The sequence below is a fragment of the Panthera pardus genome, unplaced genomic scaffold (genome assembly GCF_024362965.1).
Source record: "Panthera pardus isolate Hobbes unplaced genomic scaffold, ASM2436296v1 HiC_scaffold_13, whole genome shotgun sequence".
In the NCBI taxonomy this organism is placed as follows: Eukaryota; Metazoa; Chordata; class Mammalia; order Carnivora; family Felidae; genus Panthera; species Panthera pardus.
The window spans coordinates 133,669,818-133,689,735 of NW_026526688.1; the positions used below are offsets into that span (position 1 = coordinate 133,669,818).

The following is a 19,918-nucleotide window of genomic DNA, read 5'->3' on the forward strand; positions in this document are numbered from 1 at the left end:
AGTGATTGAACACAGTTTCATTTGTTTTGGAGAGTGATATTTAAAGTATTCTAAAACAAATCACAGTTAAAGGACAACATGTACTTGTAATTACAAAATATACATATCTATTCATAATCATGTTTTTGGAACACTGTGACACTGTATCTTTTTTCTTTTTCTCTAAATAGTGACAACTAGGGATATTAAGGCATCAGTCTTTGTCCCCAACTGCTGCCTCTAGTGAGAAAACATTGTCTCAGAAGATGGGGGAGATGGGGGAGACAAAAGTGGAGTCCACACACTGCATTTACTGGTTTTTAATCTAGTCTTTTCCTTTACCTCTTGTATATCTAGAAGTTTTGCCAAGAGTGGATAACTAGTTGAGGAAACAACTTAAACTCTAAATGGGAGTAGGATTCAGAATAGACTGAAAGCTTATGTCCAAATGGACAAGGGCTATCTTGAGGCCAAAGACAACAGGTGGTGTGTGTGCATGCGTGTGTGCTCGCGTTAATGCACATGCATGTGTTTGCACTAATGAAGGTTACCAGAGTTTTATTGGTTTTTTTGTGTTTTTTTTTTTTGGTTTCTTCTTTGGCTTCATGGTGTGGGAATTCTATCCAATTAACCAAGTGTGGAACATGTGACAGATACCATTTAAGTAAAACTTTAACATTAAGTGCCTGTTAATACTCAACGAACCAATTGGTAGGCCACATTTTAAACGAGAATAGAAATAGAGCAGAAAAGATGAAAATGGTCTGCCGTGGGAAACACAGAATCTAATACAGATCAACTAAGGCAACAGTATATAAACAAGTTAAAGTGTGTCTGCACCAAAAGTAACAGAAAAAAATTAAAGGGAAAGAATACCATTTATGAATCTCTAATGAGCCACAGTTCTGCATTAGAACTGTGCATATATATATATATATATATATGCGCGCTCTTTATGCTTTATGCATGCCTTTAATTATTGGGGACCCAACTAAATTGTACAATATAATATTCTGCCTAGTGCTTACTTTTGACAAAGGTATTGGTTCTAATCATAAATTGATGAGACCTCATTGAGTTTCTTCCTTTCAGCTTAAAATAAATTCAGTTATGTTTTATTAGAATCTAATAACTTTAAAATTGGATAATATTTTATAAAGTATGACCCAATACCACATTCTAAAAATTAGCATGAGTAAGGCACAAACTGGTTTAAAAATTGACCTAAAGTCATTTAACAGCATTATTAACAATAGAAACCAAGTCTTCGAATGTGTGGTTCAATGCAATTTTTACCCAATACTATTTCTTCTCCTTAGAAAACTATGACAGAAATTTGAATTCTCTCAACTCTAGGGCATACAAATGTGCTTTTAAGATAATTCTTTGAAATAAGCAACAAAAAACAAAACAGAGTGGGGTAACACACTTTGTGCAGAGCTAAAAAGAAAAAAATTCACTCTAGATTTTATTACTTTTACTACTATTTATTTCATGTTTGAAGAGTTATTTGTGAAGGAACAATACAAAAAAAGATACTGCCTCACCTATCAAATTTATGATGATAAAAAAATGACAGTATCCAGAGTAGGTAAGAATATCGTGAAAAGGCATGATCACAGGAAGCATAAATTGGTACAAACTTTTGAGGGGCAATTCGACAATACATATCAAATGTCCTAAAAGGTGTTGGCCTTTGACTTGGCTATTCTATTGGGAGGAAATTACCTGCAAAGATTTAGCTAAAGGGATGTTCATCAGAGCGTTGCTTACAAAAGCAACAACAACAAATTAGAAATATTTTTCATGTCCAATAACTGGAAACTGATTGAAGAAATCACCATACATGATAAAGGCACATAATGGAGTATTTTACAGCCATTAACAATATTATAGAAGATGTTAAATGTTCAAGATATTTTACATGAGAGAATTGTTTATTTTGAGCTTATGTTTATAAAATTATATAGGACATATGTTGAAAGAAAAATATAAACTAACTGAACATTTAAAAAATCCTCCACTGATACAAGATGCAGATTTGTTCCTTTTGTCTTTGAATATTGTAATATAAAGATATGATACTTGGAACTAATGTGGTCATCTTTTGACTACAAAATAAATTGCTATCAAAATTCTGAAAATGGCAGAGCAGAAAGTTTGAATGCATTTCATAACATTCTTGAGCTTCTGAACCAACATTTAGTTCTCTATTCTTGATCTTGGTTTGTGGGATAATAAATTTCTTAATATTAAAAGATAATCTCCTACATTGCTCAATAAATCTAGGTGACTTTAAGGATCATGAATATACTTTTAAAATATACAGTTATTATAAATCCATTTAATGTTATTCTAAAAATGAAATCATGAAAACAGCTAAATATTTAACATCAACCAATATGTTACCAACCAACATAACCATAACACCAACCAATCTCCTAATTATTTAACACTGATAGATTAATATGGGATTTCAATTTCATCTACAGGCAACTTTAGGACACCTATAGAATTCAAAAAGTATTTTGCATACTATTTCCCTGTGAGACCAAGTTTATTTATTTTATTTTTTTTCCATAAATAAATTTTATTTATTTATTTATTTATTTAATTTTTTTTAAAATGAAATTTATTGTCAAATTGGTTTCCATACAACACCCAGTGCTCATCCCAAAAAACGCCCTCTTCAATACCCATCACCCACCCTCCCCTCCCTCCCACCCCCCATCAACCCTCAGTTTGTTCTCAGTTTTTAAGAGCCTGTGAGACCAAGTTTAAATGCAGTAATCTGAGAATTAACTTACCCTCAGTTTTCTTTGGGTCATGGCTGTTTCAAGGGCCATTTCTCTTAAGGGATCCCTGCTGATGTCAAGCATAGAGGCTTTGATTGTGTCTCCTGGATACAGGCTCAACCGAGACTGTCTAAGGGCCATTCTGGCTTGCAGCTGCATCATTTCTTCTTCTTGCCGTTTTAGCATAATCTCTTGATTAATTAAGTTGCCTTCAAGGGGTGTTTCATATTGTCTACTATATAGAAAAGAGAAAAGGGTTGGGAAGAAAATAATTATTTTAAGTCCAATCAAGGAAAAAAAAAACATGTTAAGTAAGGTATCAAGAATTTACACAGATTTTATTTTGTCATCTCAGAATAACCCGTGAAGTAACATTTCAATCCTACTTTTTTAATGTATCGATATAGTATGCTGCCCCATTTTCACTGGATAGATCTATATGTTCCACCTCTTCTCTGAACATTCTAGCATCCTCTGAACACTGCTTCCACTGCGATTCTCTTCAGATGGGGCTGTTTTATTCTTAGAGTCCTGTATGTACCACTGGGCCTGGAGATGGGATAGAGATTCCCCTTAATTCTTCTATCAGCTTCCTGACCCTTGTTGACCTACAACAGCCCCCAGCCTCCCTGAAGTACATGCTATGAAATCACTCAATCCACTGCTCTGCTTTGCTGTAGATATTTATTGTCCTATTGATCAACATTCCCTTATTCATTAAAGATTTAAGTGCCTGACTCAGTCCTCTTCTCCACCAGTGCTCCTGTCATCATTTAAGGTGGTGTCACATAGACTGAGGAGTCCTCCAGCACTCTGGCCTCCTCCACTTCTGCCAGCCATCTACTCCCATGGTCATGCTGCCTATAAACAATAACTGTCTATTTCTATCCTCCAATGGCCTCTCCATATAATCCCTTCTTTTTTTGTCTTTTTTCTTTTTCTTTTTAGCTCACTACTTCGAATACCCTTCTTCAAATAATTCATTGACTCCATCACTTTCTGTTATCTCTTTGCCCTTATCCTGCTTGAATTCCAAAGCCCATTATTAAAATCACCCCTTTGCAAACAATCTCAACTCTCCTGAAACTGCAGAACCATGCTGACTGATCTCATTGGGCTCTCAGCACTGCCTGGTAACTCATTTTCTTAGAGAACTATTTTATATCTTCTTCCTTCCCTTTTCTTTTCAAAGCTCAGATACTCTCTCCTTCTCTACTGATGACCTTTCCCCAGTTGTCTTGGTGAAATAATAAGCAATCAGGAAGTAACTTCCTCATCCTTCTACCACCAAACTTTCCACATCTACGTCCATATATTCTGCCTTCTCTTCTGTTACAGCGATGGATCTCCTGCACACTCACATGGGCCCAATACCTCTACTGTGCATAAAATTCCACCCCCTCTCCTACTCAAAGACTTTGCTCCTGCAATTATCCCCTCACATGCATTGTACACTATGTTATTTTCATTAGTATACAAAAATGATTACTATTTCCTACTCAGAACAGAAAATCCTCCTTTGGTTCTACAACCCCTTTTGGACTCTATCCCATTTTTTTTCCTGCTGTCTTTTAGAGTAAATCTCTTCAAATTATTTAAGCTTTATCTCTACTTCATCTCCCAGTCTCTTAGACTCAAACCAATGGTTTTAGTCCCTACTATTCCACCGAAGCTGTTCACAAAAATGACTGACCTCTATGCTGTCAAAGCCAAAAGATAGTTATCAATTTTCATTTTACTTGACCTCTAAGTGCCAAAAGATATAGTTGCTCAGTCCTTCCAATTCTTAAAACATTTCCCATTGGGAAGTCCATGCTCTTTTTATTTTCCTTCTACTTTAGTGGCTCTTCCTCCTTAGTCTCTTTTGCTGGCTCCTCCTTCGTTTATAATCTAGTGTTTAGACTACAACAGCCCTCAGCCCTCCAGATTTTCCAAGTCTCCATATATACTCCATACCTACATGATCTCATCTAATTACATGGCCTTAATTACTTTACATTTTCCTATAACCCAGTCTCTCCTCTGAATTCTAATTCTATTTGCCTACGTGAGTGTTTTACTTGGATGTTAATATCCATCCTTAGGTTAATATGTCTCAAACCAGATTCTTGATATTTCTCCCCCATGTGGAAGCTTTTTTCAAACTGGTTGTTTACAACACAACTGGGAATCATTCTTGATTCCTCTATCTTGCAAATCCCATGTCCAATTGAGTAGCAAATCCTGTAGGCAGAACCTTGAAAATATCTGTATCTGAGTCTTCTCTATCACCAACATACTAGTCTGTGCTGTATCCATCCAAATGTACTACTATCACTGTCTAACTGGTCTCTTGCTCTAATCTGTTCTTCACAGAACAAAACAGAGTAATCCCATTAAAATGTAAATTAGATCTAGGTTTTCAAGCCATCCAATGGCATCCCATTAAACTTAGAATAACATCTAAAGTATTCACCTAAGTTTCTGAGGTCTGACATGATTTGGGTCCTGGTTACCACCCACTCTGCCCCCTTCACTCATCCTGCTGCACCCACACTGTCCTTCCTGTATTCCTCTAATAGTCTAACATGCAACACATCTCCCATACCTCTGCTTCCTCAAGGCCTCTACTTTTGTAATTTCTTTTGTCTGGAAGAAACCCTCTGCCTCCTGATATCTGCATAGTTCACACTGCCCCTTAAAATAGTTTTCTCTTCAAATGTAACCCTTTGGAGAGGACTTCTCTAATTGCCCAACCTATGTAAAATAGAACTTGGACATCACACCCCTGCACTCTCTATCCTTTTAGCCTGCCTTCTCTTTGTTTTTTTTTTTTAATGAAATTTTCAATGAAAAAAAATTTTATTATTGGGGCACCTGGGTGGCTCAGTGGTTAAGCATCCGACTGTTGATTTCGGCAGAGGTCATGATCTCATGGTTGTGAGATGGAGCCCCATGTGTCAGGTTCATGCTGGGTGTTGGAGCCTGCTTAAAATTCTCTTTCTTCCTCCCTTTGCCCCTCCCCCGCTTGCATGTATCTGCTCTCCCTTAAACAATTTTTTAAATTATAAAAGTGTAGTTGATATACAGTGGTTTATTAGTTTCAGGTGAACAACATAGTGATGTGACAATTCTATATTATTCAATCTTACCACATTAAGTGTCATCACCATACAACATTATTACAATATTCCTAAGTATATCCCCAATCCTGTATTTTTCCTTTCTGTGACTTATTTATTTTATAACTGGAAGACCATACCTTTTAATCCTCTTTATCTAATCCTCCTTCATCCCTTCCCACTTTGGCAATTAACAGTTTGTTGATTAGTAAGTCTGTTTGTGTTTGTTCATTTGTTTTGATTTTTAGATTCCATATATAAGTGAAATCATATGGTATCTGTCTTTTATTTCACTCAGCATAATACCCTCTAGGTCCATCCATGTTGTCGCAAATGGCAAGATCTCATTCTCTTTTATGGCTGGGTAATATTTCATTGTGTGTGTGTGTGTGTATGAGAGATAGAGATAGAGAGAGAGAGAGAGAGAGAGAGAGAGAGAGTCTGTGTTTTCTTTACCTATTCATCTACTGATGGGCACTTGGGTTGCTTCCATCTTGGCTATTATAAATAATGTTGCAATAAACATATAGGTGCATATATGTTTTTAAATTTGATATTTTAATTTTCTTTGGGTACATATCCACTAGTGGAATTACTGAATCATATGATAGTTCCTTTTTAATTTTTTGAGGAACCTCCACACTGTTTTCCACAGTGGTTGCACCATTTTACATTCTTAGCAACTGTGCCTGAGGATTCCTTTTTCTCTATATCCTCGCCAATGCTTGTTTCTTATCTTTTTGATTTTAGCCATTCTAACAGGTATGAGATGATATGCACTGTGGTTTTTAAATTGGATTATTTGGCTTTTTTTGGGGGGAGGGTTGAGTTGTATAATTTCTTTATATTTTAGCCATGATCCCTTATCAGATATTTTCATATAAATATTTTCTCCCATTCAGTAGGTTGACTTTTCATTTTGTTTATGGTTTCCTTCTATGTGCACTCTCTATCCCCTTAGCATGCTTCATTTTTCTTCAAAGCACCATCATTATCTGATTTTTTTTTTTTTTTTATGGTCTTGTTCATGGCTTTATCTACAGTACCTAAAAGTTGCCAGTACATGGTAGGTTCACAGGAATCATTTCTTGAGCAAATGACAGAATATAATATTATGGCTCTCTCACTTAAGGGGGTCAAGTATAATAATAAGAATTTGAATCTAGACATTTTAACTCACACCTGTTATTTTCATCAACTATATTGGCCTTCTTGTTCAAATTATTTTATACCACAGCTACAAACAGGTAGCCAAAATGACTAATTATCATTTAATCTCTCTCAACACAATATCTGGTTGAAGTTCCTATAAAGGCTAAAAAGTTTGAGACCAAAAAAAAAAAAAAAAAAAAAAAAAACCAAAAAAAACAACAAAAAACCCAAAATACAACAAAAATAAAGACAAAGCAAACAAAAGAACAAAACTAAGAAAATCTGGATCATTTAGGAATGAATAAACAGGTTGTTTTAAGTCAGAAAAACAGGCTACCATGTCAAGCAAATAGGTTCAGAAGCCATGGGAATTGTACTACGTATAAACTGAACTTTGTAAGTTAACACAGAAAAAACTTAGAGATGTTCTTTGGAAAATAGCTTTGAATATCCTTTTTGGTCACTGAAAGACACTTTTGATAACTCAGATTCAAAAAATTCCTCATTCTGCTGCATCTGACTCATAGTTTCCTGTTAATTTCCCCCCACCCTTTACGATACAAATCAATAGACTGCCTGGATCTGTTTTTCCATTTAATTCTAGCTAAAGGGAATGGAAATTTTTATAAAGAAGCATGCAACATGTCAAAATACAACACTATTTATAGATCTCACAAATATATGACCTAAAGAACAAAACAGGACCTCCTAATTGTGTGCCAGCATGCTAAGGATGTTATCAGAAACCTTTGTATACATTCAGAAAATTCTGTGCTTGAATAAGGAATTTAGAGTATTTTAGTTAATGTGTTTTCCTGTGGGCAGAAAAAGAGGGTGAGACTTGTCTAAAAGAAGTTGAGTTTAGCATATTACATCAAGTTTAATATATACAGACTTAACAATCTACTTCTTGAAATATTTTTTATTATGTTTTCATCTAATGGAGATGCTATGGATGCTACATGGAGTTTTTTTCTCCTCTTAAAGTATGAACTAAAAGATAGTTTATCATTAGAACACAATTTTATAAGCTAAAGTGGCCTTAAAATTAACATCCCCTAAAAATAAAATCAGTCAGAACTAAGGTTCTCTCATAATCTTTTGAGGTAACTCACCAAGAAAATTGAAATAAGGCTCACAAAATGACTTAATTTTATTTGGAGGAATATATTTTTAAATAACTAACAAATGAACTATAAAATCAATTAATTTTTAAATCATAAGCTTAATAATTCTCCTATTGTTATCTTTACTCATGCTTTTCATCAACCTAAAGGGCATCATACTATTAATATAAATTTTCTCCAAATTAAATATATAGATAGGAGTGACTCCCTCAATTCATCATAGAGCTTAGTGCATTTCAATATTTGCTTCTTACTGCTGTTCATCTCCAAATGCTTTTGTGTCTTTAAGAAAATGTATAATACCAAACATAAATCTTTTTGTCTCTTACCTCTTTGTTCAAAATTACTAAGTCGGGGTCTCACCACATTGGGGTCTTATTAATATAAAATTCTATTATGCAAATATAACACAGCTTTAGGTAAATGAATACTTATTAGAGCTTTCCTCAAAGTAAATAAGGTATCATGGACTATCTTAAAAAAGCATAAGAGAGAAGAGAAAAAGACATAAATTTAATAAAAAATGGAATGCTGAAAGGAATTACTTTAGTGCAATGTAATTAATTGCTTGGATTCTAAACCCTAGATAAATTGTCTGCTTTAATCACATGGCTAGGGTTACCTGGTCTATTAATAGTTTACGGGTGTGAAACAGTGTCTACCAGAATTAATTAGCTTACGGGCAAGTTTCTGTTAATCTCCAAATGATTCTTTTGTATATGGTGGCACTTGAACTAAACGAACTGAGGTATCAAATTTAAAAGGATTTGTATGGTTTCTAAGTAAATTCTAAAGCAACCTTTTTATAAATTTCAAATTAATGTTTAACATTAACAATATGCTTTATTCATGTAAGGGAACTGTGCACATGTGAAAAGGATACACAGCAATATATTCACTACTGGTTTGACACTTTTTGCTTTAAACAAAGTAAATCAATATACAGCTATGATACTATCATCCTAAGCCCAACACATGAATAATACCTAACATCTTATTAGAAAGTCGACCATTTCAGTATGAAAATGAACTCTAAACAGCCCAAACTGAACTTAAAAAAAAACACAAGTTAAAAAAACAAAAACAAAAACAAAAAAACACAAGTTAACCTCTTGTAAGCCAGTAAACATGTAGTGAATAATTAACTTTTTACATAATAGGTTATTTAGTAGTAACCTATTCATTATTCATTCAACAAATAATACTCCCTGAAAATCTGCTTGTGGAGCCTATTCAACCTTTCAAAAGAGAAATTATTGTCTTAGAAATCAAGGTTTACTATCTTCTCACAGATGCTTAATGCCATGCCTTCTGAACTTCCTGTTAATAAATGATTTTATATTCATATTAACAATTTTAATTTCAAACACAGACTATAAATAATCAGAGCCAATTCTAATTTTAAAAGATGCAACAACTCAAACTACTACAATGTCTTTCACATAATTAAATGAATTTCCAAGAATTAAAACGAGGAGGGAAAGGGAAAATGGAGAAAATAGAGAAAAAAAGGATAATTTTCAAAAATTCTCCTTGATTCTAATAAAGAAAAAAAACCCACGTGTCACTGGAAATATATTACCATTTTTCCTATCACATACCTTGGTCTCTGTGATGGGCCTTGACCTGGGGTTTCATCCAGCCCTGGGAGACCACTGTTGGACTCAAACCTTTTTGAAGCTTCACTTTTTCGTACTAAAGAATGAAAAAAAATAACACAGGTAATAAAAATATAAAGTAACTTATTTAAAACTAAAGCACTGAGCAGATACATAAGATAATTTTTACAAATTATATTCATACCACCAAATTAATGATATAATGTCATTAAACTCTTCAGAGGTAAGTTATTTTTGAAGACAGTGAATTATTTCCTATTATGAAAATGACTATATTGTTATTTGATGAAACTGCTATTAAGTTCCTATAATACTGTTAACATGAGTAACTGGCAGCTTTTTATAATTTTTAAATTTCATATAAAATTATTCTTTTGATACCTTATATCTTAACACTACTGAATAAGAAGAACATTCATGGATTCAAAAAAAAAATTTTTTTTTAACGTTTATTTATTTTTGAGACAGAGAGAGACAGAGCATGAACGGGGGAGGGTCAGAGAGAGGGAGATACAGAATCTGAAACAGGTTCCAGGCTCTGAGCTGTCAGCACAGAGCCCGACGCGGGGCTCGAACTCATGGACTGCAAGATCATGACCTGAGCCAAAGTCGTACGCTCAACTGACTGAGCCACCCAGGTGCCCCTGAAAATTCATGGATTCTTAAAAACATTTTGGTAATTCAGATGCCTCTCACCTTGTCGGAAATCTGATTCAGAGGAAATAATAGATGGACTTTCACTGGAAGTACTAAAGATATCACTGTGGTAAGTTTTATATCTTCGAATTGGTTCTAAAAGAATTAAAAGAAAAACATTAGAAAGCAAATCCGTTTCTGTTCCACACAAATCAGATATTGCATTTACTCTTATGAGACTAGAACATTTTATGTATTGCTTTAAATTTACCAATTGCTGGATGATAAACAACGTGATTCCAATTTTGAGGCAGGTTAGCATACTGGTTAAGAACCTGGACTCTGACACCAGATTGCCTGGGTTTGAATCTCAGCTCACTACTTTCCAGGTGTGTGACACCTTAAGAAGGTAACTGAAGCTTCCTGTGACTCATCTTCAGCTGAAAAGGGGGTATAATAATAGTGTACACCTAGTAGTGTTGTTGCGAGCATCAGATGAAGTGATATATGCAAAGCTCTTAGAACACAGTGGATGTTATATAAACATCATCATTAAGCAGTTTTTGAAAGGTCACTATGTGTAATTCTCTGTGTTACATGCTATAAAGGAATAGAAAACCCAAAGACACAGTCCCAAGCTCAAATAATTTAAAATGTTTAAGGACAAAAATACTTAATTGAAGACAGGATGTTTAGATCTACCAGAATGAGATGAATAAGCACTGGGAGTGTGTGTGTGTGGGGGGGTACTTTGTGGGGTTGTGCAATGTGTGCCCTGTAAAAGGTGGGTAGGACCACATTAAAATAAAAATTCTATCTTCTAAATGTTTCTAATTCATTTCTCTTCATACTCACAGTCATAGATCACTATTCATCTCATGTCTAGACTACTTCATGTATCCTAGATTCCCTCTTCTGCAATCTTACCCATTTCATATTATGATTCACATTACAGAGAGTGAACTTTCCAGAAATAAAAATCTGGGCATATTGCTATCATCTCTTAAAGTTTCAAAATACAGTTTATAAACTCCTTAGCTTGATATTCAAAGCCTTTAACAACCTGGTCTCTGACTACATTTATAGCAGTGGCTCTTCATATTGTGAAGTCACAGATACACTTGTTAGAATTAGATGGAAACTACAAACCTCTCTCCACCCACTCCCCAAAACATACAAAAATACATTTAAATAGGGCTTTAAAAACTCAATGTAAAAAAAAAATCGACTGAATGAGTTATCTGAATCTTTGTGGCAGATTGGAACGTCTGAGCACGATGTTAATCAGTGGAGATAATAAGCCTGCAGATTGGGAAAGACTGAAATTGCAAATGATAGTGGGGAAAATTGATGAAAAAATGTGCTGAAGGAGACAGGAAATGGAAAAACACCCCAACATACATGGATGGTCAGTTTGGCAAGGAGGAAGAACCTTTTCTTCATAAGAGAAAGAAATGATGAACAGGGAAAGTGTGAAAATATAGAAGGAATCCAGGATACTCATATCAGAAGTTGCCTTACTCCTGGTAATGAAAAAGTGCATTACACCTGGGAATCAGTGGCCGGGAGCTTCAGAAGAGTAAAGAAATTCTGCTATGAAGAATTTACTGATAAGAGTCAGTAAAAACCACATGACACCCTTTATATAGCCATGAAAGTATAGATTAGGCTAGAATGCATGAATTTTATTGGAACCAATCAGAATGGTTTTGTGGCTTTTTCTTGGCAATAGAGAAGGAAAACCATGGGAAACTCCTGGAACTGAGGGGAGACATGGGATGTATGACAGCACACAATGGAGACATGTGAGGAATTCTTTTTTTACTAGTTTGCAAGCTTGAGAACAGGAACTTTGCAGAATGAATTATTCCTGTGCTGCAAGGTGTTCACTAGAGATTGTTGAAGGAAAAAGAGATGGATAAATGAATGAAATAGTCAAATGACATCACAGAACCAGGACGGAAATGATGTGCTGGCAGGATCGGGAGGTCATGCTGAGGCAAAACTTTAAAGTGAGAGGAGTAGAAGTAAAAATGGTCGTGGGCTTGATGGAGATGAAGTTGCACATTGCTCTTGTGCCAATGTTTTCCTGGAACAGTAGGCATAATATAGAAGACCCCTACTTTGTTTAGCTTTATACACACTGAAAATGAGTATTAAATAATACTATAATTAGTGGAAAGGGTTTTAGGGTTGAAAATCCAAATATTTACCAGTGCTTCTAAAAAATGATTCCATTCTACCACAAGGAAGTCTTACAGTAAATAAGATAATTTTTAAAAAACTCCTCTGGTTTAAGATAAATGTGATTTGAAAAGATTGTAGAAGACATCAAACAATGGTTTTGTTTAATTCTATTTAAATGTAATGAACATAGTTAAATGGTTACTTAAGAAGAACTGCTATTTTCAAGGGGCACTGACAAGCTTTTTGTTGTATTGTTATAGAATCCCCATGTTAAACTTCTGAGGGATTTTTCCAAGGTAACTTGAACAAATTACAAACCTGGCATTGCGATGTACACAGCACAGTAAATAGAACGAACAAGGCCAAGGAGTGGACTCAGAAGTACAGAGGCAATACTGTTTTTACTTTACAAAGAAAAATACAAAGTTGCAATATGCCTACTTAGTAGATAGAGAACTTCAGTCACTTAGATGTTATGCCATACAATAACAATTTCATACCCCACATTGAATGAATTTATTGTTTTATAACTATTTCTGCCAAGTGGCTGTAGGACAGCAAATACATCTTAATTAAAATTTCCATTCTTTGGTGGTGCTTTATAATTGTTCTTATATTATTTCATGTGTCCATATTCCTTTTCCTTTTTATAATTCTTGGGTTCCTTGTGTGAGACAAATTAATACAATGTTGATTATCCCCTCCTAAAAGTATAACAACAAATCATTTCCCCTTGATGAGGTATTGGTCTGCAAATGTTATCAGCACCACATGTTTGGGGGAGGGTGGGCACTGCCTTATGATCCTTTATTGCTTTATAGTAATGGGGCACTAGCACTTCAGAAACATGCGATCGATGGCTAGTTTTGCAGCACTACTAGGGGATGGGAAGACTTCCTTGTTTTCTTCTAGGACTGGGGTGGGAATGGGGAGCCTATGTTAATTAGAGTGTAGGAATCTCTTTTGTAAGCTTCTCATTCTGGAATGTATCTTTTATAATGCTGCTAGCCATGTTCCTTTCATGTAATGGCATGGCCAGATTCAAGTTCCAGGCAACATTCACTACTCAGTCATGCTTATGAGAAAGGCTAGCCTTTGTAAATATAGGCTTTCTATTTCTGAATTAAATAATAAATTCAATCATTTCAGGAATTATTATAAAATTCACTACAAACATAAATTATTACAAACATATTCTTTACCAAGAGTATATCTTGCATTGGTGTATATGGAGAGGCACATTTTGCATGCTTACAAATCACATGATCTGATAGGAACATGGCTTGGCTTTCTGAGACAACCTACTTGAAGGCAACCTACTTGAAGGCAGCTTTCATCCTCTATTCTGATCTGCAGAAGAAGGTTAATCCCTAATTATCCATGAGGTGTCCTAACATTATTGACAACTTTCTTTTTGAAGGATCCAGATACCACAGACATGTTTTCTATCTATATTTAAATGTATAATTTAAGCACTTTAGATTTGTCCTAGATCCCAGGAATGTGGTATTAACTGAATGATTAAAAAAGAAAAAAAAAACCCCAGCTTTTTTATTGTGAAAACTTCTACACAGACACAAAAACAGAGAGTATAATAAATCATCACATACCCAGATCAATACAACCTGGTGATTGTTATTTTAATTAAAAAGTGTCAGACCATGTTTTTAAACAAAGAAATACTCCTAAGTATTTATATAGTATACTACAAAGTTTTATGAATGCCAACATTCTTGAATGATGTGCAATGGACCTATTAAGAATATTCAAGACATTCAGATGGCTAACAGACACATGAAAAGATGCTCAACATCACTCATCATCAGGGAAATACAAATCAAAACTACGATGAGATACCACCACCTCACACTTGTCAGAATGGCTAAAATTAACAACACAAGAAACAACAGGTGTTGGTGAGGATGCAGAGAAAGAGGAACGCTCTTGCACTGTTGGTGGGAATGCAAACTGATGCAGCCGCTCTTAGGAAGAGTATGGAGGTTCCTCAAATAACTAAAAATAGAACAATCCAGCAATTGCACTATTAGTTATTTACTTAAAGGATACAAAAATACAGATTTGAAGGGGTACATGCACCCTATCAACATATAGGGGTACATGATAGCAGCACTATCAACAATAGCCAAACTATGGAAAGAGCCCAAATGTTCATCAATTGATGAATGGATAAAGATGTCATGTACACACACACACACACACACACACACACACACACACACGTATACACACACACAATGGAATCTTACTCAGCCATCAAAAACAATGAAATCTTCCCATTTGCAATGATGTGGATGGAGCTAGAATGTATTATGCTAAATGGGATAAACCAATCAGAAAAAGACAAATACCATATGATTTCACTCATATGTGGAATTTAAGAAACAAAGTAGATGACTGGGAAGGTGGGGGATGGAAAGAGGAGATAGGGAAACAAACCTCGAGAGACTCTTAACAATAGTGAACAAACTTGATGGAGGGAGGTGGGTGACAGGGGGGCTACATGGGTGATGGGCATTAAGGAGGGTACTTGTGATGGGCACTGGGTGTTGTGTGTAAGTGATGAATGACTGAATTCTCCTACTGAAACCAATATTGCACTGTATGTTAACTAAAATTTAAATTAAGAAAACCAAATAGGCATTTTATAAAATGTACATATGGCCACTTTCATTGAAATATAGAAAAAGTTTAAGCCTTCACCATTATAATTGCAGAACTATATTTGGCTTTTGTGGGATAAAAATTAGATTAATTTGTTGGTTTGCAAATTTCTCAGTAAACATTTAAATGAAACCTATACTGAACAAATCAGTGTACCAGGGTCCATTTAGGGTCATGATTATTCCTCATTTTACTGATTTCCTTCTCTTTGATTCCCTATGAGTACTTAGTTTTTAGATGTGGAAAATGAAGTTTTAGGAAAGAACCTACACTTAGTAGAACAGTGGTGAGAGGATGAGAAGAATAGGGTCTACAGAAGGATGGCTTAATGAATTAACACTTGGATAGAGGTCTAGTTATAGAGATTTGGTAATCATACATACTCTGACAATTGAAGACATCTTTTAGTTTCTAGTACTGTTTTACCATAATTAAGAGTATACTATTTCTTGTAAGAATACAAGATATGAAAATCTGACAAATATTTTATTATTCTTTAGCTGAAATCTGATTATTTTATTTAAAAAAGTTTTTTAATGTTTCTTTATTTTTGATAGAGAGAGAGAGAGCATGTGCGCACAAGTGGGGGAAGGACAGAGAGAGAGAGAGAGAGACACAGAATCTGAAGCAGGCTCCAGGTTGTCAACTCAAGAGCCTGACATGGGGCTTGAACCAATGAACCATGAGATCATAACATGAGCCGAAGTTGGATGCTTAACCAACTGAGCCGCTCAGCGCCCCTGTAATCTGATCCTTTAAACAAAATTCACTCCAACTCTAATATCCTATTGACTCTACTTATATAGTACCAATGAAAAGCAGTTTTTCAATAGGCTAGAGCATTTAGCCATAAGTTCTTGACAACTAAGAGTTCCAATTTGCACCAATACTTAACACTTCAGTTAAAATTTTGTTTTCACACTTAACACTTTAAACATATAAAGTTGTGGGACATGATCATGAACACTATACTCTTAATATTTAGGGTATTATGGTTTGCATAATATTCTGAGCTTACATAAAGCTATTTCAGATGAAACATTCAAATCTATAATCTTCACATTAAAATGAACCTAAACCAGCACAAACTGTAATCTAAAAACATCATTTACAAGTGACACATATTCAAGCTCAGACATGTAACATGCAGAAAGAGAGACTCAGACAAGTGCAGCATCAGGAATTAAAGAATTATAACAATTTTTCAAACACTGCATTTTTAGGGTTATTAGCCCTGACAAAATATTTCAGTTTTCAAATAAACAGAGAAACCAAAATAATGATACTATGTTTCCATGTATGAAATGTTTTTCTTTATGCTTTCTTTTCAAGGGAGTAATTTTCAGAGATTAAAGATTATACCTTTTATATGTTCACTAGAGTCCACTGTATTCATATACCATACTACATGATCTATGAACAAACCATGTTCTAAAACCTATTGAGAGCTAGACAAAGTCAAAAATTTTTGTCAACAGGAGGAACAGAACTCATGCAAATATAAACATATGTAATTGAGGAAAGATACATAGGAGAATGCTCTGTGAACTATAAATTACTTTAGAGATGTAAAATTTGTGCAAAGCAGGAATGGTAAAAAGAACAAAGTTTCCAGTTCCCTCACAGGAGACTTGTGCAATGTAGTGGCCACCAATGTAGGCTGTGTCTTGCATCTGGGTTGGCTATACCACTCCTCTAGCATCCTCCAGGATCCCGTGTTATGACTTTATTGCCCATTCTAAATCTTTCAAATGAACAGTATAGAGTTCTAAAGGAAATTGATTGCCTTTACTCTTGGTTGGTCAGGTTATGACTTCTCTTGAAGTTGGATAACACAGGAGAAGAAGGATTTCTGCTCACTATGCATAATTCATCAGAGAATATTGTTGTATCACATAACTGAAACAGCACATGCCAAATATTTAATATTAATAGCTACATTGCAATACTCAGTTTAGATTAATAAACAGTATCATGTAGGATATAGTGGTAGATACTAAGGATACAGTTATGGATTAGATTATGCCAAATTTCTGATATCTATAGGAGGAGAAACAAGCTCCTTAAAACAAATAATTTCAATGAAAATGAGGCCATCATCCTAAACTGGGAAGGTGAGAGAAAGCTTCCTGAACCAGAAATGCCTGAAAGCTTTGATAGTCTTGAGGCAGAAAGCTGTATGAATAAAGGCATGGAAATGACAATTGGCAATGACAACAATTGGCTGGAGGGAGGAAAAGAGGGGAAGACAGAGAGACAGACTGAGAGAATGCACCACGTATTGGAGTGGGGTGTGAGATGGGAAATGCTAAAGGATGAGACTGGAGAGACATGATCTAAGGAGCTAGAATTTTACCCTGTTCAGATGATGACAAGCTCATGGCTGAGGCAGAGAAGAAATTATTCAGATTTGTGTGGCAGGAAAATGGAAGACGTAAATGGTAGTTGAAATAGCAATTTAGAAAGCTATTTCCATAGTCCATGGGAGCAAGGAATTGAGAGATTGGGATGAAATGAAGAAATATTTCAGAGATTTAAATTGCTAGGTCTCAAAAATTGCTATGATACTGTTGCTAGTATGATGCATCTTAAATCTTTCTTAAAACACATCGATCCATGCTTCTCAGGTATCTATGCCAAAGCCAAACTGGGTATATGTTAATTATGTATCAGTTCAATTTAAATTAAGTCCCTAATTTCTGATAAAATAGCCTATGATTTCTTTAGACTCCAAAATCAATATTATGTTACTATGAATATAGATACTGGAAAGTTTGTATTTGTTTCACCATTCACTTTCTTTAGTGTTTTAAATGCAATTTCATTCTTTCTACTTGGATAAATCTAAAGAACGGAAGTAAATTGTCTATTCTCCTTCCCAAGTATTTCTCAAACCAAATCTTCTCTCATTTGAATACTGGTATTTTATACTGGACTAACTTTATATGAGAATGGTCTGAAGCTGTACTATTTTAATATGGCAGCCACTAGCCATATGTAGCTATGTAAATGTAAATAAAATATTCAGTTCCTCAGTTGCACTAGCCACCACAATGTAAGTGCTCAACTGTTACATGTGGCTTGTAACTACTGAGTTGGGACTTTGTAGATATAGAACATTTCCTCCACTGAAGAAGTTCTATTGGACAATGCTGGTCTAAAATACAAATGTCTTTAAAATTTAGTCCTAGAAATATAGCAGGCACTTTATTCTTTCTGGCTAAGATGTTGATTCCGTCTATAATAGTGTGTTCTTCAGAGATACAAAATATATTTGCATCTTGGTAGAATAATAGAGTTATCAATTCTGAAATACATGTGATATTTGACCAATATCACTTAAAATCCCTGATTATTCATATTTACTTTTGTGGAACTGGTATGAGTGAAACAGAAACTGAATATTAAATTATTTTAGTTCATGAAGTAATCCAAATAACAACTCAATCATATCTTTTTTTCTTTTCAAAGGGAAATAAGGTGAAGAAATAAAAACTGAATAGTTTGGATTTCAGAGGAGAGATAATTTTTGAAAAAAATTTCTCCCTTAGAACATGTCACTAGAAGTATCCTACATGGTGAACTGTAATATTTATAAATCCATCCCTTTGCTTTTCTAAAATGCAACTATAAAAATGTATGAACTTTCAAATTCAATCTTCTCATGAAAATGAAACATTAAGGTGCCTTAATAATAAGAACAGGCTCACATACTTTAGTGCTTACATATTCTAGTTGCACAACACAGAGTTTAAGCTGCATTCACAAGGCAGTCACAGAACAGCAAAACTAGGCTAGACCAGAGGTCACAATACTGTCTTTTAAGCAATATTTAAGGTTGATGTATAGTAGATTGACTTAAAACTCCTTAAATAGTAACATTTAACCACAGTCACCTTTGAAGGACTTACTTATATCTATTCTTTGTGTCCTTTTCCAGTATTTATACAGAATGTAGAGGAGTTTTAACTGTTGGAAGCAAAATGGTATTCATGGTCCCCACCCAGGGGGTGGAGTGCTGTTCATACTATACTCACAGTACTGGTTCCAAGTCAATCTCTCATAATCAGGAATGTGTTGCCAACCAACAAGGCAATGTTAGATAGGGAGTGTGTGGTAATTACAAACAAGAGAGATGGTGACAGACATTTCTATTAGAAAACATACAATTTCTCAGATATTGAGATGGAGTAATGTGGTAGAAAAGATATCAGGAACAAGGAAGAAGAAACAAGTAGACTAGGAAAGTCCTATACTGAGGTGAAAAAGTGAAAAGAATAAAGCAAACAGGGGGATCCTGGGAAGATAGCGGCCTAGGAGGACGCTGGGCTCACCACGCGTCCTGCTGATCACTTAGATTCCACCTACACCTGCCTAAATAACCCAGGGAACCACCAGAAGACTAGCAGAACGGAGTCTCTGGAGCCAAGCGCAGACTAGAGCCCACGGAAGAGGGTAGGAAGGGCGGAGAGGCAGTGCGCGGTACACGAACTGGCGGGAGGGAGCCAGGGCGGAGGGGCAGCCTGCCGGCGAAGCAGAGACCTCGAGTCTGGCTTGCAAAAGCGGAGGGGCTGGACGGAATGTGTTCTGACAGCAAGCGGGACTTGACATCTGGAAGGTTATAAGCTAACAGCTCTGCT

General features: G+C 35.1%; 1 protein-coding gene across 8 annotated transcripts in view; it reads right to left on the reverse strand.

The window, feature by feature from the left end:
• PTPN13 (protein tyrosine phosphatase non-receptor type 13) overlaps nt 1-19,918 on the reverse strand; it is a 227,976-nt gene that overhangs the window by 76,938 nt on the left and 131,120 nt on the right. For all 8 annotated transcript variants that reach the window (XM_053901411.1, XM_053901413.1, XM_053901412.1 and 5 more), the window contains 3 exons: nt 10,470-10,565; nt 9,756-9,849; nt 2,787-3,009 (listed from right to left, as the gene is read on the reverse strand). In XM_053901411.1, the coding sequence (XP_053757386.1) occupies nt 2,787-3,009; nt 9,756-9,849; nt 10,470-10,565 (413 nt within the window). The remainder of the gene's footprint in view (nt 1-2,786; nt 3,010-9,755; nt 9,850-10,469; nt 10,566-19,918) is intronic.